This window comes from Mytilus trossulus, chromosome 7 (assembly GCF_036588685.1).
Source record: "Mytilus trossulus isolate FHL-02 chromosome 7, PNRI_Mtr1.1.1.hap1, whole genome shotgun sequence".
Lineage (NCBI taxonomy): Eukaryota > Metazoa > Mollusca > Bivalvia > Mytilida > Mytilidae > Mytilus > Mytilus trossulus.
Genome location: NC_086379.1, coordinates 76,033,752 through 76,059,351, shown reverse-complemented (window position 1 = coordinate 76,059,351; position 25,600 = coordinate 76,033,752). Strand labels below are relative to the sequence as shown.

General features: G+C 31.4%; 2 protein-coding genes across 2 annotated transcripts; one reads left to right on the top strand and one right to left on the bottom strand.

Moving 5' to 3' along the window:
* Nucleotides 1–255: 255 nt before the first annotated feature.
* LOC134725829 (enoyl-CoA hydratase, mitochondrial-like) lies at nucleotides 256–8,103 on the bottom strand. Its single transcript, XM_063590033.1, has 8 exons — nucleotides 7,943–8,103; nucleotides 5,195–5,392; nucleotides 4,431–4,558; nucleotides 3,653–3,752; nucleotides 2,953–3,057; nucleotides 1,680–1,799; nucleotides 1,094–1,161; nucleotides 256–670 (listed from the first exon to the last, which is right to left on the bottom strand). Exons 1-8 carry the CDS (start codon nucleotides 8,046–8,048, stop codon nucleotides 605–607), a joined length of 891 nt encoding a protein of 296 aa, XP_063446103.1. The 5' UTR covers nucleotides 8,049–8,103; the 3' UTR covers nucleotides 256–604.
* On the top strand, nucleotides 8,080–25,455 carry LOC134725828 (WD repeat domain phosphoinositide-interacting protein 3-like). Its single transcript, XM_063590031.1, has 10 exons — nucleotides 8,080–8,261; nucleotides 9,584–9,658; nucleotides 10,449–10,550; nucleotides 12,792–12,879; nucleotides 15,623–15,717; nucleotides 16,010–16,200; nucleotides 17,629–17,714; nucleotides 19,345–19,446; nucleotides 20,221–20,342; nucleotides 21,556–25,455. Exons 1-10 carry the CDS (start codon nucleotides 8,195–8,197, stop codon nucleotides 21,660–21,662), a joined length of 1,035 nt encoding a protein of 344 aa, XP_063446101.1. The 5' UTR covers nucleotides 8,080–8,194; the 3' UTR covers nucleotides 21,663–25,455.
* Nucleotides 25,456–25,600: the final 145 nt, after the last annotated feature.

The following is a 25,600-nucleotide window of genomic DNA, read 5'->3' as shown; positions in this document are numbered from 1 at the left end:
GTAGTCAATTTAGAAATACTTGAGTGTGAAAAATGACCTTTATTCCAAGGGTCAAAGTTCTTAACTCTAAAAAGACAAAACCCATTCTCAAAATAAATCAAAAAGCAGCATTGTTCCCTCAATTCTAATGTTGTATCAAAGGTTTTTGAGAATTGTTTAACGCAAGTTGGAGTTATCTGTTATTGTTTACAGACAGACATTAGTATACAATAATACATCTTAGAAGGGTGTATACACAGAAACTTTCACAGAATATACAAAACCAAAGCACTACTTTATTTGTTATATAAAACTGACTTGCAATCAACATGATTGGATTTAATTCACTGTTTAAGAATCTAATACATTTTGGGTAGTGTTTTCAATAGCTTAGATCAAAGGTTTTGATTGGCTAACAATGTCGTTAAACAATTGAAATTCTACCAATGATGGGACATTTTTTTCATAGTTCTTAAGATTCTGAAACTGTGAATTAAATAATGGTACACATTTTACAAACATACAAACTGTAATCCTTCAATAGTCACAACTTAATAATAACACAATCAGAAACTACATTCGCTCTGTTTAATATATGAAAGACACTGATATTTATCACTTATTGTTAGCTGTCTGTAAAGTTTGGTTTTCTTTTCTCTGAGAAAGCTGTCATGCCTTCTTTTCTGTCATTCTGTAAATAAAAAAATGAAAGTTGATTCATTACAATACTCCCTAACTTTTAAAAGTTTAAACTAAATGTTATCAAATCAGACCAATTAAGTTTCTTGTACAAAAGCACTCTATGAATCTATGTATGCTGTTCTCTGCTCTATGGTTGGGTTGTTGTCTCTTTGACACATTCCCAATTTCCATTCTAAATTTTATGATACCTTATACGCATGATTATTTGACTAGGTTACATTAATTTATTATTTTTTAACTTATTACAATTTTATTCAAAACCTACATGACGGACAAAAATTGGACCATATCATTGAAATCTTTTGAAAAAAATAGTGGCAACGTTTAATAGCTCAATTGATTGCATCATAATTCTATGCTAATTTAAAGTTTATAAGTTTTCAATGTTAAAAAAAATGTATAGACTACTCACTGTTGCAAATGAAGCATGAAATATTCTCTTTTCAAAATGGAGACCTTCTTTTAATGACATTTCATATGCTGCAAAAGAAAAAGAACAATAAACCACACAAAGTTAGGTAACACACTAACAAGAAAACAGTTGTCAACCCGTTTCAGATCTATGTTAATGGATTTGCTTGTTGAAGATTTCTTTCTCAGTTAGATCCATGATATCCTTTTTTAGTTTGTTCTTGTATAGTGTTTTTCATAATATTTTTTTCTCCATGTCTTTCCAAAAACTGTAACTGAATCATTTTTTATACAAGACAGCCAGAGATATTCACTAAAAGTAATAATATGTTATTTCTTTGACATGCAAAAGAATACCAAATAAAGAAGCAATATTTCAACTGTGTACAAATTATTTATATTGCCTACACACAGATTGCAAGTTAATGAAAGAAAAGAAAAAAAATATCTGTTATTTTTCTTTTATTCTACAAGTAGTTACTAACTACTGTAAATTATAATGATCATAAAAGTAATATTTTTTTAACATTTAGAAAAGTTATAAACACAATTGGTTTTCTTATCAAATAAAATAAACCCAAACTTACATGCATTGACAGCCTCTTTACACATGGCTGTAGTTATCTTTGAATAACTGGAGATTTTCTCTGCTGTTTTGATAGCTTCATCAACCAATTGGTCCACTGGGAAAATTTTACTTACTAAGCCTACAATAAATTACAAAATTATCAACCTGTTCAGAGTTTCCAATGACTTTAAATTGATATACAATTTTTTTCTTCTGCTCAACATCTGTAAATAAGACCAGAAGTTTAATAGGGGTAACAATCTGAGCACATTCATTTTAAAAAACTTTTGTGAACATTGTAGTTTTGGAATAAGAGCTGTCGAGAGAAATCGAAGATTTTGTTAAGTTGCATGATGCAACTTTTTTTTGTATTAAAAATAATTTGAAAGTCATTTCCAGTACGTTTCAAACATGGATTTACACTTTACAATTATAGAAAGACAGAAGGAGTCTTAAAAGTAAGATAGACAAAATTCACCTTTTCTGAGAAGTATATCAAACTGGATGTTTTTCCACGGATTCAGAATTCATTATACATTTTCTTTAGGCCACTCTTAAAAATATTTTGGTTTTACCAAACCCTACCCAGTATTTTGGGCAAACAAACCTATTATTTATTATGGCCTTACAGAGGAGAGACTTGGTCCAAGAAATGTTTGACTTTAATAAGTATTCTCTGTACAGATATTCTATGCCATTAAGGCAGCGGTAGTTGAAATAAAGTTTGGGACGTATGGATTCTATGGAAGTATAGACGTACGGACGGTCTAAGGTAATACTTAATGCACCTCTGCTACAGCATGGGCATAGAAAATAAACGAAATACTCCAATTGCTATCATGCTATGTGATTTTTATTTAATTAAACATGTGTCTATTGTAAAGTTAAATGATTTTGTTTACCTCATCCTGCATGACATTTTATTCATTAATAATATTCTGATACAGTTAATCAATAGAATATCGTCAACTTTGTCACAGGTGTACAAACTTGTTGTAAATGTTTTGGTTGAGTAACTTGAGTAGTTATAGATTAACAAGAGTACTGCACACTTCTATAATCATTCTATATTAATTTGTAAATCATTTTTTTAAATAGATGTTACATACATGATGTATGTTAAATGCCCTGAATAGGAATGCATATGGTTGAAACTTGTATATACAGTTATTGACCCAAGGACTGCAACATATAGCATTTAAATGGTAGTAAGTTTCTTTGCAAAACTCTTTACAGTGCATTGTCTGTTTTGTTAGTTGTAGTTGTATGAAAGAAACATGGAATTAACGTACCTGCCCTTTCTGCATCAACAGCAGACATTCTATCAGCTGTCAGAATCATTTCCATAGCTTTTGATTTGCCAACTGCCTTTGTTAATCGTTGTGTACCTCCAGCACCTTAAAAACATTAACATTATTTATAGGTTGTTCATACTTTGTGGTGTAAGTTGTCTAGTACTAGTTATCAGCTCAAATATGTTTTGTGTTATATGTAGAACATATATTAAACATTTGACAATATGACCTACAGAATTTGACTTTTAACCCGGTTTGTACTTACATGAATGACGCAACAGGTGCCAAATGTAAAGCAGTTTTTGTGTTGTATACTGTTGTTTGTCCTTCAGTCTTTTTTTGTTTTGTCATTGCACTGGTAGTTTGCTTTCCGACTTATCAGTTTGGATATTCTTTTGGTATTTTTCACGGCTCTTTCAACAAATTTTTGTAATGAATAAAGGTTTAAAGACTGTCATATTTTGGAAAATGGTCCCTCTCAAAGATCTATTTGGATATAAAAGTATATAACCATGTCAATTTTTTCTTCGAACTAGCCATCAATTTAATCACCAGAGCAGATGATATCCTTATTAACATGTAACCCCAAAACTTCAATCCCTTATGTTTCAACTACTTTTTCCTACCAGTCAGTGAAAATGTAATACACAGTGTAAATTGTAAAGTTTACAATCTATGCATTATCTTTATAAGATACCTGGTATTGTCCCAAGTGTAATTTCTGGTTGCCCAAACTGTGCTTTCTCTCCAGCGTAAATGATGTCACACATCATGGCTAATTCACACCCACCACCGAGCTGTAATAATATACAATGTATTCAATAAGGAGAATAAGAACAACCTTGCTTGACTGAAAAATTTTAATTTTGTCACATGGACACCAAATGATAAATAAGAGTAGTAACTATAGGCCATCATATAGCTTTTAACAATAAGTTTTAACAATAAGGAAAACCCATACAGCATAGCAAGCTATATACTTGTAAAGTCCTATACAAGTGACCAATGTAAATCAAGAAAACAATAAACGAAAAACTAATAAGATAAACAGCAACAAACTTACAATTTAGCCAGGAAAAAACCTCACATCAAATATATGGTAATTGAAATTCTAATATTAACTATACACTTATACATTACAGTTTTCAAATAATGATGCCAACAATAAATTGTTAAAAAACGTCGGTTAAGTGTAATCACTTGTTAATATAGAAGTAAACAGATAATTTTAGTACAAATGTTATTGCTTAACATTCTAAACATTTTCACTCATGTACCATTTTCCATTTCTACCATGGATTTCATGATACATGTACATTCGTTTTACCCCTTTGTTTATTTTTAGCTGTGGTGGCCATTTTGGTTGATGGTTCGCAAACTATAATCTAGACCATCTAAAGATTGATCATGTACCGAAAATAGCAAAATCTCATCACTGCTTTCTAGACCAGACGAGCTACAAATACAGAACTTACTGCATAACCATTAACGGCTGCTATTATAGGTTTTTTACATTGCTCCACTGAATTCCATTGTGATAAAAAGCTTTTATACCATACATCAGAAAAGTTTTGTCCTTCCATCTCTTTAATGTCAGCTCCAGCTACAACCAGATAAATGTAAATAAATGTATACATATATGACTGTTATTTGCATTTGTTTATCTAATAACTTTAAAGCTATTGTTGACAATGTCAGAGAAAAACTGAATTGTTTGTTAGCTCAAAATATATATTTTTGGAAACCAGCTTCATGTCTAGGAAGTATTAGTTCCATTCTAACAGAGTGAATGGTTACAGAATTGTTGCCTGATGTATTATTGGGAACTGAACTATTAATCTGAATTGTTTCTCAGCAAAAAAATATCTATTTTATTGAACATATTTTCATCAAAGGCATGTTTATGTATAAAATATCTATTTTATTGAATATATTTTAATGAAAGGCATGTTTAATTATTTATTCATCAATTACAAAAATAATTTTTTTCTCCTTTTTTTGGTTTTATGGAATATATAATTAAAATCTATCTTAATTTTTATGCCAGTGTAATTTATAAAAAATCTGCACATCTATGATATGTTTAAACCTATGGACTTTATGATAATACAGTTTCTTTACTAGTTGTAATTTTCCTTTGAACTGGCTTTCATTAAATGAGAGTACTCTCAGCTCAATACTTTGTGTCTTGTGTCTCATGACCAATACTTTGGTTATCATCTAGTGTTTAAAATTTTACCTGCAAAAGCTTTATCCATGCCAGTTAAAACAATACATCCTATATTACTGTCAGCTTCAAATTCTTTCAGGACTTGTCCAACTTCAGTCATTAAGCCATCACATAAAGCATTCAGGGCTTTTCTCCTATTTAACTGGATCAAACCAACATTTTTCTTTTCACCTTTCACATCTTTAATAATATACTCTAACTGTTGTCCTGAAATTAAGAATGGAATAGATGTGAGATACATGTAAGTTTCACCTAAAAGATTTAACTAGACATGCTAGTTGGATAACCCCTGGGGAGATTTATGATTTAGGTGATCATGTGTAGGGGTTAAAATTAAAAAAAAAAATGGATTTCACCCCATCTGTTTAACTAAACAATGGCTACTAAATGTATGAATGTCCTTTAAGGATAAAAGGTTAAAAAAAGCAAGATTCTTTCTTTAAAAAAACCCCAAAGTTTTCTTATAACCCTATGTTTGTTTGATACATGTATCTATTAAATCAAAATTTTGATCTTAGCAAAAAGATGTTATTGGTAAAGCAAGCAAAAATAAATCTAGCAAAAGACATAAAACTAAGAAAACAAAACTATGTATTTTTTTTCAAAATGAGAGAATATAAAGAAATTCATATACATCTGGTCTGGAAGTTTGACTGTATCTACAGTAACCTTATAGAAAACTTTCCAGTTCGATGCATTTCGTGAAAAACTCTGGTTAAAGTGAACGTCAATTGTGCATTTAGGAGCATCGTCACTTCCATTCCAATGTTGAGCGAGTGGTAGGTAAACTATAATTCTATATTGTACGAATTATTCGGCAAATTAATTCTCAAAATTGACAATCAGCATTGCTGTCATTAGGGAATTGTCATTAAGTTACCTACAGAACAACCATTATTTCTAGTTTATCCTGCACAATGACGATCACTAAGACGCTTGATGAGCGTAAATAGTGCAGGGATACAGGTGACCCCCTCTATCTGGTAAATGACGTCTATTTATAGAGTCCTTGATTTAGATATGACTCAAAGTAACTTTTTGATACGCTAAACAAATTGTAATTCTTCAAGACTATCAATTTAACACTAGTTATTAAAACCTTTCAATATTGTCTTTATCAATACTAACATCAAATTGGTTTTTAAAAAGTTTAAACATAAGTTATAACTAAATGTGCATTGTTATATTTGCTTTGAACTAGCTTTCAGTAAATATGAGTTCTCTTTAGATCTATTCTTTGGGTCACAGTGTGTTTGGCTTTTTGTTTATTGTCTTTTTTTGTATTTGATGCTGATCTGAATGGAGAAGCCCTTTTCAAATTATACTTTGTCTATTCCTATGATATGCTGTTATATCAATATCTAAGGTAAGAAGAAGGGTAAATTTTTCACCAACTTAAAAAATAGAACAGAACTTATCTTTCTTCATGGAATAATGCAGTTCATAAAGAGCTTGCAGTATGTGTGTGTGACGTCTACTAAAATCATCAATAATTAATTGACGAAATTTAAACAACAAGGGGTGAAAACTTGAAATTTCTGGATAGACCTAAGTGATTGAACTAATCATGCTTATAGATGAAACATTTCTGACCTAATTTGTATAATTTTATGAAAATATGGTGCATAAAATGAGTCTTATATTCAGTACTACCTGGCTGGCAGTTGCTACTGCCCAATTGTTAACCCAATGTCTGTAATTCTGTGACCAACTTTTATTCAACTGTAGCGGGGTTGCTTCCCCTCCTTAGTACAGGTAAACATATAAAGCCAGTCTTAATCAACTGAGCTAGGGAATATATTTTTGCAAAACTCACATACACAAATTTAGGCTTATTGTGGTTTATACATAATATTTGGCATATAAATTCACATACACAATTTGGCATATCAAAATTATCCGCTCTTTACTTGGCTGCTGGTGTACCAGGACAACGTTGCTGCCGTTCACTGCTGTTTGCTTGGCCAAGCTTTCCTCCTGTTCCTACTTCTGGTGGCTCCGTGTTTAATAATTATTTATTTATTTTGTTTTATTTTATTTTATTTTTATTTTTATACAAAATTATTTCTATATTATTTTAATATATTTATTTTTATATTTTTTTTTTATTATTTTATTATTTACCTAATCTTAAATTTTTTACTTTTTTTATTCATTTATTTATCCAAAATTTTGCTTTTTAAATTTTTGTTTTTATTAAACTTTCTTATCATTCTAAATTATTTAAATTACCACATGGTAAAAATATAAATTATTTAATGCCCAAAAAGGCGCAAGCCAGGGCCGACCGTGCAAGGGCTGTATAGCCAGTCAAGGTCGTTAAAAACTTCCATTTGTTGAGCTAGGGAATCAATTCTTTGGCTCAGTGGGTTAACGTACTGGATGTGACACAGACGACCAGTTTCGAATCCCAGTGGTGACGATATAAATTTGTAGAGAAGATACATGCTCTACGGTTCCACAACACAGAAGATTATAAAAAAAAGGGGGTTCATGCTATAAATAAGCCTATGTGGTCTTTCAAGGAGATTCACAATATCATTTATCTTATTACCAATATTGTAATATAAAGATCCCTTCTATTTTATTCTTAAATAGAATCAGACTACCACTTTTATTTAGACTGATAAAACTTGATGAACTTTGCACCTTATACTTTTATTATCTCCCTTGGTGAATCCATAGTTTATTTTTGGATTTTCGGCATGTTAAAAAAATACCAAAACAAAATAAAGTAACTAAATATTTAGATTATACCACTCGACATCAGCCTGGTGAAGGTGGCAGCATGACAGTTCTTTAATGCCGCAGAGTTTCTGGAATTTAAAAGCAGTCTTCTCAAACCATTTCCAAGGACTTCCATCTTGCTAACCTTGACCTTTATGTCAACAGGAAGTGCTTCTGATGTACAATGGGGGTGTGTTGTCCAAAGAAGAAAACACAGCTACAATGTTGTTGTAATATTTGAAATGAACATGTTGATAAACTGACACGAAAGAATATGATAAAATGAATTTAGAACATGAAAATACACATGGGAACGGGCTGTTATACGCTGGATGGAACCAAGACCAAGGTTCGTCTGCACTGCAGCACCATTTTATCAGTTTCTTCCTATTAAAAAAAATACCTACATCTAACCTTTATATGAAAATGAAAGTACAGGTTAATTTTATATATCTTTTATCTCCTCTCAGAAAAGAGTCTTCCCCCTCTCCTCCCCTACATACAAATTTATTATTTTTTATAATTCACCTTATCATGCTTATCGCTAATCACGGCTGACCCAGTCGCTTGATTTTTTATGCATACAACAATCACTTTGCCATTGTGGCGTCAGATATTTTGTTTTATGACGTCAAAATTTTTCAATAACCTGTGTGATATCCAGTAATATCGGACAAATAGCGATAAGGTGATTAAATACAAAAAATATAGTGACTATTTTCATGATTGTAATTAAGAGGGGATAATTGTCTTTTACTGTCAAATGTTGAACGTCTGTTTTGCCCTACTGTCAGCTGCAATAGGCATTTATTTTTTAATCGGCATTTGTTAAATTTCATTTTGTATTTTCCATATTTGGGTTCTAAGAACTAAAATATTTATCATCAACATTATGGTAGAAATGGACAACGCCATGGGTAACAAAGAAAAAGATAACAGACAAATAATAGTATACAAGACACAACTTAGAAAACTAAAGACTGAGCAACAGAAACCCCACCAAAAAGATCTTCGGTGCTCCGGAAGAATAAAGCAGATCCTGCTTCGCATGTGGCACCCCTCATGTTGCTCATGTTATTGCAAACTGGGTAAATAGTCTAATTTGGTAGGTCACATTTGTGAAAAGGGAAGGAGATTGTAGTTACTACATAAGGAACATATCTGAAATCATCTGTGAAACGTTTATCCTATTACCGTTAACCAACTCATGATGGTGACTGTCAAATAAAACTGCATGTGAACTGAATACTGTTTTGATCAGTCAGACATGACTGCAACTCATCGCCAAAGTGACTTTTTATGTCAAACAAGTTTACTATGGAATCCAGACTGTATGCAGATGTTTTGATCAATCCAACATGTCAGTCTCAGGCACATACATAATGTTGCAGGTTTAAACTAGTTTAATTGTTGGTGCCAAACCCTCCACCTAACCTGGAACAATGGTGCAAAGACACAACACAAGAACAAAGACCTTTAAAATAATATCAATTATTGTTTGTAAAGCAGGTGGGACATTTATTTTAAGTGTGCAGTCTTATATAAATGGTTGAAATAAAAAAAATAAAAATTTTTCAAGTTCTTGTCTAAATTGTAGCTAATGTCCCTGTAAGAAAACAAGTGGTTGAAACATTTGGAATACTAATTATGATTTGATTTGTCTATTTACAGGATGTTTTGCTTGTGGAATGGAAAATGGATTCAGAGTATATAATGCTGACCCGTTGAAGGAAAAAGAAAGACAAGGTTTGTATCCTGTAAAGAAATGCTTAACCATTTTCTAAACAAAAATCTAAATTTGCGTACAAACATAATGTGATAGAAAAAAATCATATCATAATACTAAACTGTAAAGGAAATGTAATTTGCTAGATTTAAAAAATAAGTATGTCTCAAACTGAAAAGTTAAAGTTGAGATTGTGCAGGTTGTAGCATAATATATATGTTTACATGTTTACTCTTGCAATAATAGACCTTTTTGTGAGGAAGAGAAACATTTTGATTTTACACATTAAAGATTCAGTGTCGTCAAAATTTAGGTTCGGTCTATGGTCAAGATATATTAGACATAATTATATCATATCGAGTACATAATGCACTTAGTTATAATGTATCCAGTTGTGTTTTTTCAATTTAAGTCTGCAAGATACTTTTTTTTCTGTGGATTCAATTGTTACTGACATTTAACAAATTCCTGTGTTATGAATGTTTGTCATGTTCTTCTCAAACCAGTTTTACCTTTATTATACATGTAGACAGGATACTTGGAGGGGAATGCCATTTCTATGGTATAATTTATAAATGGTCTTTCATAATGCTAACAATAATTGTTTTAGTCATAAGAACATTTTATATACATGTGTACAGGTATATTAATTTAGAATAGAATTAAGAATGTTTTATAATATTTATAACTAAAGAAAGGGATAAGCACAACAGTAAGAAACAATGTTCCCAAAAATGCTTTTAGTTACTGTTGGGAGGGGGGATAGAAAATAATCATTAATTATATATGTATATATTTTCTGTCTTTTAGATTTCTCTGATGGAGGAATTAGGCATGTGGAAATGCTTTTCCGATGTAATTATTTAGCTTTAGTAGGAGGAGGGAAAAATCCTAAGTATCCATGTACAAAAGGTATGTAATTTAAATATGCAAGCAATTTGATGCTCTTATTGATTAAGTCTAATAAAAGAAGGATGGTTGCAGATTAAATTTGTTTACTTTATTTATTCATGTATTAAATTGCATGTCTTTTACAGTAATTAACCAATGATATTTCATGCCTACCATCTTACAATTGTCATCTAAAGTCCAACATAGTTTCAAGCAATTTTTAAATTATATAGATCACTAAATATAAGCTTTTCAAATATTTTTTCACTACCAGTATTGTTTTTATTTATGTCTATTTCTAAAAATATATAATTGGATCACTGAGGAGACATGGTCTTACGGCTAAAAGTACACATAACCTTGAGATTCCGAATGATGATATTAACAACTGTAGGTGACTGCATGGCCATCACCAACTAAGCAAAGCCCATATCATAAGGAAAGCTATAAAAGGTGCCATCATGACAAAATTTGAACCAGTTTAAAAAAAAAAAAAAATGATGACCTCATTATATAATTAAATGAATAAATGAAAGCAACAATTAACTAACCACTGAGCTAAAGGCTCCATACTTGGGGACATGCACTCAAGAGGGCAGTGGACATTTTTGAGTTTTGAACTCTCTCCTTACCTGGAACAGTGACGTAATAGCAAAACATAAGTTCCCCATTACATTTAAAAATTAGTTCAACATCTTTGCCCTAGTTTGAAAAGAGAGAGTTGACCAATGGCAAACATTTTCAACACTTCCCTCCCCATGTTCTATTTGTGCCTGTCCAAAGTCAGAAGCCTGCAACTCAGAGCTTTTTGTTTTACAGTTCTCATGTTGTCCCCTTTTTAGCTCACCTGGCCCGAAGGGCCAAGTGAGCTTTTCTCATCACTTGACTTCCGGCGTCCGTCGGCGTCCGTCGTCGTCCTGCGTCCGTCGTCGTTAACTTTTACAAAAATCTTCTCCTCTGAAACTGCTGGGCCAAATTAATCCAAACTTGGCCATAATCATCATTGGGGTATCTAGTTTAAAAATTGTGTCCAGTGACCCCGCCAACTAACCAAGATGGCCGCCACGGCTAAAAATAGAACATAGGGGTAAAATGCAGTTTTTGGCTTATAACTAAAAAACCAAAGCATTTAGAGCAAATCTGAAGTCGGGTAAAAATGTTCATCAGGTCAAGATCTAACTGCCCTGAAATTTTCAGATGAATCGGACAACCTGTTGTTGGGTTGCTGCCCCTGAATTGGTAATTTTAGGGAAATTTTGCTGTTTTTTGTTATTATCTTGAATATTATTATAGATAGAGATAAACTGTAAACAGCAATAATGTTCAGCAAAGTAAAATCTACAAATAAGTCAACATAACCAAAATGGTCAGTTGACCACTTTAGGAGTTATTGTCCTTTATAGTCAATTTTTAACCATTTTTCGTAAATCTTGGTAATCTTTTACAAAAATCTTCTCCTCTGAAACTACCAGGCCAAATTTAAACAAACTTGCCCGCCATCATCATTGGGGTATCTAGTTTAAAAATTGTGTGGCGTGACCTGGCCAACCAACAAAGATGGCCGCCATGGCTAAAAATAGAACATAGGGGTAAAATGCAGTTTTTTGCTTATAACTCAAAAACCAAAGCATTTAGAGCAAATCTAACAGGGAGTAACATTGTTAATCAGGTCAAGATCTATTTGCCATGAAATTTTCAGATGGATTGGACAAACTGCTGTTAGGTTGCTGCCCCTGAATTAGTCATTTTAAGGAAATTTTGCCGTTTTTTGTTATTATCTTGAATATTATTATAGATAGAGATAAACTGTAAAGGGAAACAATGTACAGCAAAGTAACACCTAAAAATAAGTCAACATGACCTAAATGGTCAATTGACCCCATAAGGAGTTATTGCCCTTTATAGTCAATTTTTAACAATTTTCATAAAATTTGTAAATTTTAACTAACATTTTCCACTGAAGCTCTTAGGCCAAGTTCAATATAGATAGAATGATTGTAAGCAGCAATAATGTTCAGTAAAGTAAGATATACAAACACATCACCATCACCAAAACACAATTTTGTCATGAATTCAAATGCGTCCTTTGTTTAATATTCACATAGACCAAGGTGAGCGACACAGGCTCTTTGGAGCCTCTAGTTTGTTTTACTGTATTGTTAGTTTTATTAAAGCTTTAAGAAAGAATGGTTCTTCATCAATGTTATGTCTACTTTTGAATATAAAATGGTGCGTTCAATAATATTGTTATTTTTTTTTCAGTTATGGTCTGGGATGATTTAAAGAAAAAACATGTAATTGAATTAGAATTTTCTACAGATGTCAAAAGTGTGCGGCTGAGAAGAGATAGGTAGGGTTAATCATTTTCTATTGCTGTTGCTGTAGCTGTTCTTATTTTAGGAGCTCTCAGACTCATTCATTTCGTTGATACAGAGTTCTATGGTGTGACATCTTTTCATTTTGTGAACATAAAGTTGAAAGTTATAATAGAAACAAATTTAAGTTTATTGCTTCCATGCAGTGTTCTCCCCAGGATTTTTGGATAGCGCTGTGGTAAGCGCGTGATTTTCCACAATTCTCAGTAACTTTGTCGCGTCGCGCGGTTAGTTTATAATTGATTTTTTATGTGTTTTTCCTATATAATGCTATTGATGTTTTCTCTTATAATGATGTCCTCATCATGCTCATGGAAGTTACCCCTTGTTTGCTAATGTTATTGTCTGGATATAGACATGATAGAAGAAAAGTCTTTTTCTCCATTGTAAATTCAAATAATCCTCATATTATTATCTGTCTGTAAAACCCAAGGAGAAGTCCTTTCCATGGTAGGTCTATACCAGACTGCCTATGTGAAGATTTCTTATTACTAACAGGTGATGTTGCAGAACATGTAGGACCAACAATAAAGTCATTGTCAGCTTCTGTGAGAAAGTTTTCAATGACAAGATTGGTATTTTTTACATTTACTTTTATAAACATTTCTAGCAAAGTGCAACTTTGCAATAAAAATGAGTATAGTATTTCAAAGGAAGAAATGAACTTGCCCTTTCAATAATATTCAAATGTTATCAAAGATTTGCTTAAAAAAAGGCTAAAATATTCCAATTATGAATTATGAATATAACATGTATGAAAGAAATCCTATGAATATTTTAAAGATATTTTTTTATTTTAAAGGTAAATTACCAATCAAATACATTATGTATGCCAATTGAAGCAATTAACACCTTTAGAGGTTGTGTTTGATAATTCTATAAACATTTGAATACGTGCCACCAGATAAGTTTGTCAAGATTTGACAATACTTCTTTTAGGTCTTTCCCTCCCAAATTATCTCCCTTACTGGCTGACATAACTTCCTGTTTACATTTGTGGCCTTTTTAGCATTAAATACTATTCCTAATCCAAGCCATCCTCTGTTTACATTAATATCAAAGCAATATTTAATTAATATATATTGATGATTGGTTGACAAATATCGATATTTCATATATATCTACACAAAATTTTCGTTTTGTCTTATTCCCTTATCCATTTGAAAAAGAGCCACGGATGGAAAAGTAATCGTAATATACGGGCTTACAATGAATCCCTTGATAACAGGGTTGCCTCCTTCAAACAATTCAGGTTCGACAGTTCGGTAGTAAACGCGAAAAAGTAATGATATAGTCATAGATGGTTCAATCAATGGTCGAGACCACGTTGTCAGAGAAGGGGATAACACTTCCCTTATATTTTTTAGAAATGAACTTTTCAGCACCCGAGACATGCATTAAATGTCTCTGTCCATTCCTTTCTTAAGTTTCGGTATCTTTTAAAAGCGAAAAATTCGAGGAAGGAAAGGTTAATTTGGCAGTAAAAGTTTTGCAAATGGCGCCATTTTGATCATTTATTGAACTGGTCCCTACGATATTTGACATCGTTGGGTGAATTAACGATCTCTCGGATAAATAAACCAGTCGATGGGTGGGTCTTTTCACCACCGAACACCACCGCACACCACCGAACACCGCCGAACACCTGAAAACCACCAACCACTAAGAAAAATTTTGATATTATACAATAAAACGATAAAATAAAACAAATTACATTTAATTTAATCAATTTTTCGATTTTTATGGGCATCGTTTTTCTGTATAAGGAAAAACGTCTCCGGATTCATCACTTTCCGTTATAAAATTCAAATATATTCATAATTAGTAATCAGTTCAAGTATTCTGGATCTCTGTTCATTGGTTAGATTTTGAAATTTTTCTCTTTTATTATTATTGGTACAACTATTTTAAAGAAGTGTTAGAATAAGAAATAACGGAAAAAAGTATATTTGAGCCGGTGTCCATGAGGGTCAGCGGAGTTCAAAAAGTGTGGTGTTATAAGACTCTTCCTTTCTGTTTTCTGTAGATATTTGGACTTTAAATCTTCTGATTTGTTGAATTAATAACTTGAATATTATATTTAATTCACATTGATAACGATAAAAGACAAAATAATAAACTTTTGGGGTGTTCGGTGGTGTTCGGCGGTGTGCGGTGGTGTTCGGTGGTGAAAAGACCTACCGCCAGTCGATCACGTGATCGAGATGTGTACAAAACAATAGAGGATGTTTGAAATTCAAAATCAATAGCGCTGATTTTGATTGGATAGCGTCGCGGTCTGCCCAAATACCACCGCGGTGAATTCAAATAGCGCTGAACATCGCGGCGCTAAAACGGCCTGGGGAGAACACTGCCATGATTTAAAAATTTCCTGTATATAAACTATGGTATATTTTGCATGATAAGTTTTTTGTGGAGCAACTAGCTGTACAGGTGTTCAGTCACCAAGACAGGCAGATAAACGTATACCATCACTATAGGAGAATATTGATATGAAAATATTTTCATGTGATTTTAAAGACAAGAAAAGAAAAAGAAAGAAAATACAAAAAAATGCTACATTATTAATTCAAATTTAAAAAAACCTCGCATTCATAATTTCAATAGTCATTTCCATTTATATAATATTTTTAATTGCATTGTTATTTCACATTTTGTATTGCACAGATAGATTACCATTACCCTTTCAATATCATGAACTTGTGTTTTACATTTCAGAATTGTAGTTATATTAGACACAATGATAAAAGTATATACATTTACACAGAACCCTCAGCAACTTCATGTGTTTGAAACATGCACAAACCCAAGAGGTAATGTAAAAATTAGTAATTTACAATTAACATTGCCAATATTTGACTAAACACCTTTAAATGTGAGTTTAAATAAAGATAACCAATCCTTTTTGGTGAATCATTTGTTTTAGGAGTGATTTTAAAAATAACAAGCAAAAAAATGATGCAGATGTGGTGTGCATTTATTTGAATGTAATTTGTTATGGTTTGATACATAGGGATAACTATAAGGCAGCATGAAGCTGATTGAAAGATTTTCTTCTGTTTTGGTTGTAAGCATTGCTTTATAAATCATTTCTATTTCCAACAGGTCTATGTGTCATGTGTCCTAACAGCAATAATTCAATACTTGCATTTCCTGGGCGTAAACCAGGTCATGTTCAGGTGGTAGACCTTGCTAACACAGAAAAATCACCCACAGACATAGCTGCTCATGAAGCACCTCTTAGTTGTATAGCTCTTAATCTACAAGGCACAAGGTTGGCTACATCGTCCGAAAAAGTAAGTTTAATTTTTGTTTGATTAGATAGGGAATCACTGAAGCATGGCTAAATCGGGAACCTTTGAGGGCAGTCAGCCCCCCCCCTCCCCCCCCCCCCTTTATGAAAATTTCTGGATTTGCCACTGTTATGCATATATATTTCAGAGTTCTTTAATGATTACAATTTCTTCACTTGATTGTAGGTAATGACCTTGAATTGATAGCTAGCTGAAAACAAACTGATAAAAATCACAGTGACCTAGATTATCAATCTATCATATCAACCCAATATTGTTTTACCTTTCTTTAACAAACTTACAGTGTTTGAAATAGATAAATGTTATCAAATATTTGCTCTTGATTGTCAGTTGTTTATATGTTTTAATGTATTTTGATATCCTCTTATAAACCTGAATAATTGTCACAAATATTGAGATTGTCATTTTAAATTTACTATTTTAATAATCAATGACCAAAGCAAGTTTTTAATAAGTCTGGACAGGAAATATCTATCTATTCAGATCATAGACAAGATGATTTGTTGAACTAATAAACTAGATGGCTTTTTGATATCTCTGTGATAAAATGACAGACAAAGACGTCTAGTTAAACAAGTGTTTTAGATAGCTGAACTACTTCTGTTAGTACAATGCATAAATAAATTATTGTAATGACATGTGATCTAGTTAGCTTTTAGACATCTATCTGTGGAAATCACAGGCAAGGTTCCTGCTTTTACAAATAACCAACTTTGGATTTAATTCTGTGGATTTGGACACTTTTTTAATACCCAACAAAATAAATATGTACGTCATTTGGTACCATACTATATTTCCTAGCTGAAGGGAATTCATGAATATTTGTACCTCAGTAACACTAACATTTTATAGTAACTGATAAGCATCTAATCTGTGTGCAAATCAGAAACAATATTTCTTATTTGACAAGAGGTTTATGGTAGTGTATCTGGTTGGCATCTGTCTTTTTCCGAGCAGAATCTGATTGGCAAGTGGTCTACAGGGGCGGATCCAGGGGGTTTCTAACCCAGGACAAAGGAGGGGGGGGGGGTCCAACTACATGTCCCCATTCAAATGCATTGATCGTCCAAAAAAAAGGGGGGGTCCAACCCCGGAACCCGCCCTCTGGATCCGCGCCTGGTAGCTGTTTCAAATCTATCTGTAACGTTTACAATAACCTATCAGATTCTGGTCAGTTTCTCTGCGAAAGTCTTTGGTTTATACTTCAAATTATGTTTTTTTTGTAAAAGCAGTGGAATTAACCATGGTGAAATATAACCACAGTATTCAGTACATGGCATGCCAAACAAAGATATAAGATAGTCTCATACTCAGATGTAATATGTATATTTTCATTTTGTACTTGAATATTATGACATGAAAAGTGTTTAAATCAATGTCAAGGTTATGAATTTTCTTAATATTTTGTAGGGAACATTAATCCGAGTGTTTGATCCTATGTCAGGATTACAGTTGCATGAACTAAGAAGAGGTGCAAATAGTGCTAACATTTATTGGTAAGCTAATTATCATATTATATACATTTGCATTAGAAAAGGGATATACCATTACTATTTATTTTACTCAGTGCTTTAGTGTGTCCTTTAAATTCTATCTCCTTCTTCAACCTGACAAAATTTTCAAAACTTATATGGTGGCCATAATTTGTGTGTTGATATTACTTTCCAGACAAAATTAATGTTTTTCAACTAAGTGTCCCATTTACCATATTTATCATGGAGTGAAAATATTGCAGAAAGAAAACAATTTTCACATAAGTTCATTCAACTGAAATTGACCTGTTAGTTTCAATATTGAACACTGTTTTTGTCATCTCATGTACATAAGGGGGCATTAAGTTTTACTTTTTTCTGTCTGTACGTCTGTCCATGGCATATGTCCCAAAGTTGATTTTCATTCTCTAACTTCAGTTTGCCTCAACTAAATGTTATGAAACTTATACACAATGCTTATCATCACAAAACACAGATCAAATTTGAATTTTGGTGGCGTCACTTTTAAAACAGTTCTAGAGTTTAATGCCCCTTTAAAATGAAAAAAAATACTAATTTTTCGTTTCCTTTCTCTATCTTTAGTTTGTCTCAACCAAATGCATTGAAACTTATTCACAATGCATATTATCACCAAATACAGATCAAGTATGAATTTGTGGTCATCACTTTAACCATTCTAGGGTTATGCCCCTTTTCAAATTAAAAAAAATCCTTATTGTTTTAGTGTCTGTTTTCTAACTTTAGCTTGCATCAACCATATGCAATGAAACTTATACACAATGCTTATTACCACAAAACACAAATCAAGTTTGAATATTGGTGGAGTCACTTTTGAAAACCATTCTAGAGTTATGTCCCTTTACAACCGACAAAAATATTACTGAATTTTTCATTTTCTTTCTCTAACTTTCGTTTGCCTCTACCAAATTTTATGAAACTTATACACAAATGCATATTACCACCAAATACAGATCAAGTATGAATTTGTGGGCATCACTTTAACCATTCTAGAGTTGTGCTCCATTTCAAATGAAAAAAATGCTGAATTTTTTCGTTTTCTTTTTCTAACTTTTGTTGGCCACAACCAAATGCTATGAAACTTGTACAAAATGCTTATTACCACAAAATACAGATCAAGTTTGAATTTTGGGGCTTTCACTTAATTTTCTAGAGTTATGCCCCTTTACAAATGGAAAATTGCAGAATTATTCCTTTCCATTCTCTAAATTAAAAGTTTGCATAAACCAAATTTTACGAATCTTATACACAATACTTATTACCACAAAACTGAGGTCAAGTACAAATTTGGGTAGGGTCACTTTTACTGTTCTTCAGTTATTTGCCTTTATAACTTTATATGATTTTCAAGTGGGGCATCATTTGTGTCCCATGGACACAATCCCAATTTATTTCAATTTTACAATGATGTGCTTTACTAAGGAAGGACTATTACATATGGTGCATCAGTGTTTCTTGTCCACCTCATTTTAAGAGTAAATATATGTATGATTAAAATTATGCAAACAATTTTTCTAACATTTTTACCCACTGGTTTTATTCAATGGTTTGTCATGCTCATTAAAGGTTCCGCCTCTTTTAATCTAAGTATCATTCTCTTATATATATATTTCAGTATAAATTTCAATCAAGATTCCAGTTTGCTTTGTGTAGCTAGCGATCATGGAACAGTCCATATATTTTCTACAGAAGATCCTAAACGAAATAAACAATTAGGGTAGGTAGAATTAAATATGCAAATATATTTTTTATATATTTAGAAAAAAACTGATTGATTTCAGTGAATTGAATCCTCAGAATATGATACTGTATGTGAATTCATAACATGTACATTCTGCACCTGACAGGTGTTGTTAACATGGACCTCAAATTTTAAAGCCAATTGAATTTTTAACCGTATTTCAAAAGAAAACATTGGTGAATTATTTCGTTGATGTACAGTGGCAAGATGGCCTATGCAATAACTTGAAAATGCTATCACAAAATCTTTCCAAATTTAGATATACTGTTTCTTGTTACTAAATGAAGGTTAAGTTGGATTTTCATAACTTTAGTTTTTTATCGATGTTGAGTTGTAGACTTTTAAGTAGTTAAAAGTGATTCTTAGATTAATTTTGGCCTTATGACTAATGAACTCTAAAAATAAATCTAAATTGACAAAGTTTAAAGTGAGTTTGACTCTCTTTATATTTAAGAACTGAGAGGGATCTTACAAGTCTGTCGTTGCAAACCAGAATTTCTTACCCTCGTCATGATGTCCTTATTTTACAGTAAAAAATATTGCATTCATTCACCATGGTCACCTACTTTAATTACTATTAACTTGATCAAATGTATAAATTTATTTTAAAATGCAAAACAATCATCCAACACAGTGGAAGAAAAAAAACCCCACCTGAATCTCTAATATTTAAAAAGGTTTAATGAATCAAGCAAAGGGGAGTATATCTCATGTATCTGTGCTTAGCTTTACTCTATATTTCTATTGCAGTATTGGGTCTGCTAGTTTCCTACCGAAGTATTTTAGCTCAACATGGAGTTTTTCCAAGTTCCAAGTTCCTGGTGGTGCTAGATGTCTTTGTGCCTTTGGTGCAGATTCTAATTCTGTGATAGGTAAGTTTATATCAACTGTCATATATAATAGTGTACAAGTTGAAGGCTATTACCCAAGCTCAGCTGCATTCTAATTCTGTGATAGGTAAGTTTATATCAACTGTCATATATAATAGTGTACAAGTTGAAGGCTATTACCCAAGCTCAGCTGCATTCTAATTCTGTGATAGGTAAGTTTATATCAACTGTCATATATAATAGTGTATAAGTTGAAGGCTATTACCCAAGCTCAGCTGCATTCTAATTCTGTGATAGGTAAGTTTATATCAACTGTCATATATAATAGTGTACAAGTTGAAGGCTATTACCCAAGCTCAGCTGCATTCTAATTCTGTGATAGGTAAGTTTATATCAACTGTCATATATAATAGTGTACAAGTTGAAGGCTATTACCCAAGCTCAGCTGCATTCTAATTCTGTGATAGGTAAGTTTATATCAACTGTCATATATAATAGTGTACAAGTTGAAGGCTATTACCCAAGCTCAGCTGCATTCTAATTCTGTGATAGGTAAGTTTATATCAACTGTCATATATAATAGTGTACAAGTTGAAGGCTATTACCCAAGCTCAGCTGCATTCTAATTCTGTGATAGGTAAGTTTATATCAACTGTCATATATAATAGTGTACAAGTTGAAGGCTATTACTGGTACTCCAGCTCAGTTGCATTTGATGAATGAAAGGCTAACAACCATTTGTGTAATTGTGTTAGTGTTGATTTTAATATTTGTTTGTTTGACTTTTAATGCAGATTTTATGGACTTATGGGTTTATTTTTTCTCCTTGTATACATTCATTCTTTGGCTTCTGCTTTATAAAAAATGTACATGTAATAATGTTTGAGATTTTTTTTAATTGAGCACCACTTTCCTGCCTGCTGTTTAAAAGAGTTAAGGATATCAAATATTTTCAATGATTTCAATTGTTCATACCTATTTTTCAACTTTAGAAATCAGATGATTGTTATAAGTCATATTTGCTTTTGGGATTCTGAGCAAACAAAAATATAAATAGTATTGATTTTGTTTATGCAAGTGTTGTGATGTTAGGTAACTGTGTCATTAGAGTAAAATCGACACTTCCTTAACCACATTTAAGCCATGGAAATCCACAGAATAATAGAACTTTGAATAGTAATGCATCTATAAGTAAGAATAAATGTGTACTCTATACAGGAAAGAAATCAAATGATATTTATGTTTTATTTTTCAGTTGTGTGTGCTGATGGAAGCTATTACAAATTTGTGTTCAACCAGAAGGGGGAGTGTACTAGAGATGTATACGCCCAGTTCTTAGAGATGACAGATGATAGATCATGATTTTTCTTGACATTTTAAATGACCAACGGATGATTATAATGATGCTTTTGTTACATATTAAACTACTGTTTCTCAACCAATGAGTACCATCATTGTCAACATTGTCAAAATTAAATTTTTGGTTCAATTAGTACAGTCAAACCTGCTGAAACTTTTACTTTAATTCATAGGTCATATTTAACTGAAAAAAACATTTGAGATACAGACAAATATTTTCTCTTCATTAAAAAAAAGAAATTCATGGACCACCTTTCAAATGCATTAAGTTCATGTGTTCCATCATAATAACAGTAATTTCCAACAGCCCATGAAATTGGATACAGAATGCTATAGCAAATGGCAAGGTATTTTTTGTTTGTACAGATAAAGAGGTTGACTGAGGGAGTAAAGGACTACAAAAACAAATTTTAATTGTAAATGTATTTACTGTAAATATATACATACAGAATTCTAATGAAGTTACCTCTCGGAGAATTCCTTTTTGTATTCTTATGAGTGATTGCTTAAAATAGGTTTGACTGTATTGATATTTAATCAATTTATTGAATGTAAAAAAAGATTGTCAGTGACTTTGACATAGCTGCTTCTTACAAACTAACTTTATGTGTGGTTCCTTGTCTGAATAATTGAAGGTAATACAAACCTGAATTATATCAAACTTTTTGGAGGTTGAAACAATATATTGTTCTTTTTTTTTTCATTTGCATATACACATGTAGTGATTGGTCATTTTTGTTGAAGTTGTATGTGTGTGTTTAGTTTGATATAGAATATCAACATTCCATATTAGAATTGGTTGTAAACAATGTAAGGCCATACATAAAGTTTATTGTTTCAAGTGTTGTCCAAAGTTTTTTCCCATAAAGATATCAGTGGTTCAATGTTTTAAGTTTGTTTATCAATTCATGAATTACAAATTTGTTTTATTAAAGTATATAATGCAAAGCAACTTGACCTGTGACATGTCTTCCTGCATGGAACTGCAGTATTGATTATAAAGCATGTTTCCACATACAGTGAAACCTGTGTTATCAAAACCATAGTTTGATTGTACTGTGACTGTGCTGTGGGTTATTCTCATGGGGTGCTTTTTGGATATTTGTTACAGTTATGATATTGAAAAAAGATAAAACATTATAAGATTCAGTTTTAAGATCAGTGACTCTCATTTCATAAATATTCTTTACAAGTAAAAACACTTTGTAAGTGGTGATCATTTCATGATAATTTTTCGTCATAAGTTTTTTTGATTTTCTTATATGAGTCAAAGTTGACAAGGATGAAAGCAGTTGTGGCCCTATTTATGTTTTTATCATATGAGTGATATGCATTGTTAATAGTTATAAACAATGTTTGTGTCATTTTAGTCAATAATTTTTTATTGTTGGAGTTGACAATCTAGGTTTGTAAAGAAAGCCTAAACTCTATTTTTTCCGAGAACAACTACAAGTTGATGCCATAGTTTTTGGTCAAACATATCTGTTTATTGGAACTTTATCCACATCGGATTGTGTACAGAGATCAATATACATTGTGCTAATACAAAAAGTTCCACGCCCATTTGAATTGTTTTGAATGTGCTGTAAATTCATATATCTATTATGTACTTATAAAAAAATATATATATTATAATATGATTAAAGTACTGTATTTCAACAGAGAATTTTGTGAGAAAAAAAGTAAGCCTGTTAAACTTTTAAGGAGACCTGGAAAATACTCAATTATATGTATTTCAAAATCAGTAGCTTTCATTTGATAATTAACAATAATAAAAAATCAAATTCAATGCAGTTTTGATGTAAGAGGAATTCCTTTCTATGTGTTTTGGATGGATAGTTGTCTCATTGGCACTCACACCACATCTTCCTATATCTAATTAGGAAAAAACAAAGGTTTTGGTTATTTTTGCTGGAATTTTGGACTCACAAATATAGTGAGCATTCCTTATAACACCTTTTGTGGCTCAATTTTGTTTTTAATTAAATGATATTGAATGATATAAGATATTGCTGCCAGTAAAAAATATTGTTTTAAGGACATACAATACCATGGTCCAACACAACTGATTGTAAATTGATCCTTCTTTTTTGTGAAGAATGGTAGAAGAAAATTTATTTTTGAGCTACTGAATTTGAACGGTGGACAATGTATTTGATACATGTACATATAAATCATATTTTTTGTCAAGAACTATATATTTAAAATCATAAGCACATATTTATGTTGTATGCAAGTTGGAAAGACAGTGTGGAAATTTGTATCTAACACATTTAATTACCAAATGTGCAATGTGTCTAAAAAGAATATTGTTTAGGTATTCAATGTTTTTATCATGTACCTCCATGAACAAATGACAACTGTGTATATGAATATTGATGTTGATGTGTATATATAGGTATTGATTTAATTTGTTATTAACAAAGTACATAAGTCAAATTATTTTGTAAAATTTGTTCAGTTCTCAGCTTAATTTATAATTAAGATGCTGTTACAATAATACAAATAGATATGTGCTTGGTCTTTCAGTTATTTTCTTAAGAGTATTTAAAGTAATTTAAAAAGTGCTTTTAGTTTATTGTTATATTTAAATTCATATTTTATTAGACCCAAAAATCGTCTGGTTGTGTGAAACACATACCTATTCGATGACCTGATTTTACAAGGTCACATTTAGGAGTTTATCAAGCTGCCCTTTATTTTTATTGACCCACCAGATCATTAAATAACCTAGTATTTTCAGTGTAAAATCTGTAAGTCATGATATTTTTTATGTCCAACTCTTACTGTTAATAGAAGGGGAGATAATTCTGACTGTATCAATAGAATGTCCTTAAAACTTCTGAACTGCAAATCTTTTGTTCTAAATAAATATAACAAGAGACTGTCTTCACATTGAACCACAGGCCCACCTACCAAGGCTAGAAAAATTGATGTCTGGCTTGTAAAAATCAGGTATACGGGCCAATAGATTCTAACTGAAATTATAGTAAATTTAACTTTGGGCCTATGAAGTCAAAAGTTTATTGCGAAGACTGAAGAGGTTTGAAAAAATTAATTGATAGATGGCAAGAGTATTTATAATTCTATGTACATATAATTTAATGTCTTAATTTGATTGATATTTTATGAGAAGTAATAATTAGGAATATTGATAAAAACAAAATGAAATAATTACTTTGAAGTTGAAAAGGAAAAGGAAGAATTGTAAAAAAAAAATTCAGTATTTGATTCATAATAATGCTTTTGAATATTTTAAAGAAATTGGCAATGTTGAAAATAAAAAAAATCTCTCTGGATTAATTGAGCCACAAATGTTTGTACAGGTAATACTGTAAATGTTTAGGTTTTTTTGCTCGATTTTTGCTCTAAAGAGGACAAAGATTGACATACATACTACCAAATCCAACAAATGCCCACAGAAGTCTAAAGTATAGGTCTTAGTTTAGTCTATCTTCCTTTATAAGATTAATTGTCTCATACTAAACATTTTGTAGACCTAATCAATTGACAAGAACTAGTGATTGTATGATTTGCATATCCAAATTAAGAATTTAGTATAGATAGTTATTGTCATTCAGGCTAAAAAAAATTTACAGATAAAAATTAACCAATATGTGAATAAAATCAGTGGACTTCAAGTGTTGTGTTCCATATAACTGCCAACATTGATTAGTTTCTTAACCATGTGTTGCAATATATATGTATATATACGAAATTGTCATGTGATGTAGTGCTGCAGTCAGTAAAAAAAGTCATGTAACTGAAGAGAAAAATAAAGCATAATTATAATGTTTACTGTCGGTTTTTTTGTTTGTTTTGTGTACAAGTTTAGTATGGGCTATTGATTTTGCATGAAGTCAGTTGCTAGTCTTTAAACTTTTTTTTAAATCTTTTCTTAAATTTCTGAATCAAATTATAGCAAATCTATCAGAAATAAT

Excerpts from the sequence above, each read along its gene's own strand:
- LOC134725829 (XM_063590033.1), bottom strand. The coding sequence starts at position 8,048 with ATGGAAGTCCTTGGAAATGGTTTGAGAAGACTGCTTTTAAATTCCAGA. Across the intron at positions 5,393-7,942 it reads CACCAGGCTGATGTCGAGTG|GACAACAGTTAGAGTATATT; the intron begins GTATAATCTAAA and ends TCTTAATTTCAG. Across the intron at positions 4,559-5,194 it reads CATGGATAAAGCTTTTGCAG|CTGGAGCTGACATTAAAGAG; the intron begins GTAAAATTTTAA and ends ATCTGGTTGTAG.
- LOC134725828 (XM_063590031.1), top strand. The coding sequence starts at position 8,195 with ATGAATTTAGAACATGAAAATACACATGGGAACGGGCTGTTATACGCT. Across the intron at positions 9,659-10,448 it reads GAAGGAAAAAGAAAGACAAG|ATTTCTCTGATGGAGGAATT; the intron begins GTTTGTATCCTG and ends TCTGTCTTTTAG. Across the intron at positions 20,343-21,555 it reads AGATTCTAATTCTGTGATAG|TTGTGTGTGCTGATGGAAGC; the intron begins GTAAGTTTATAT and ends TTTATTTTTCAG.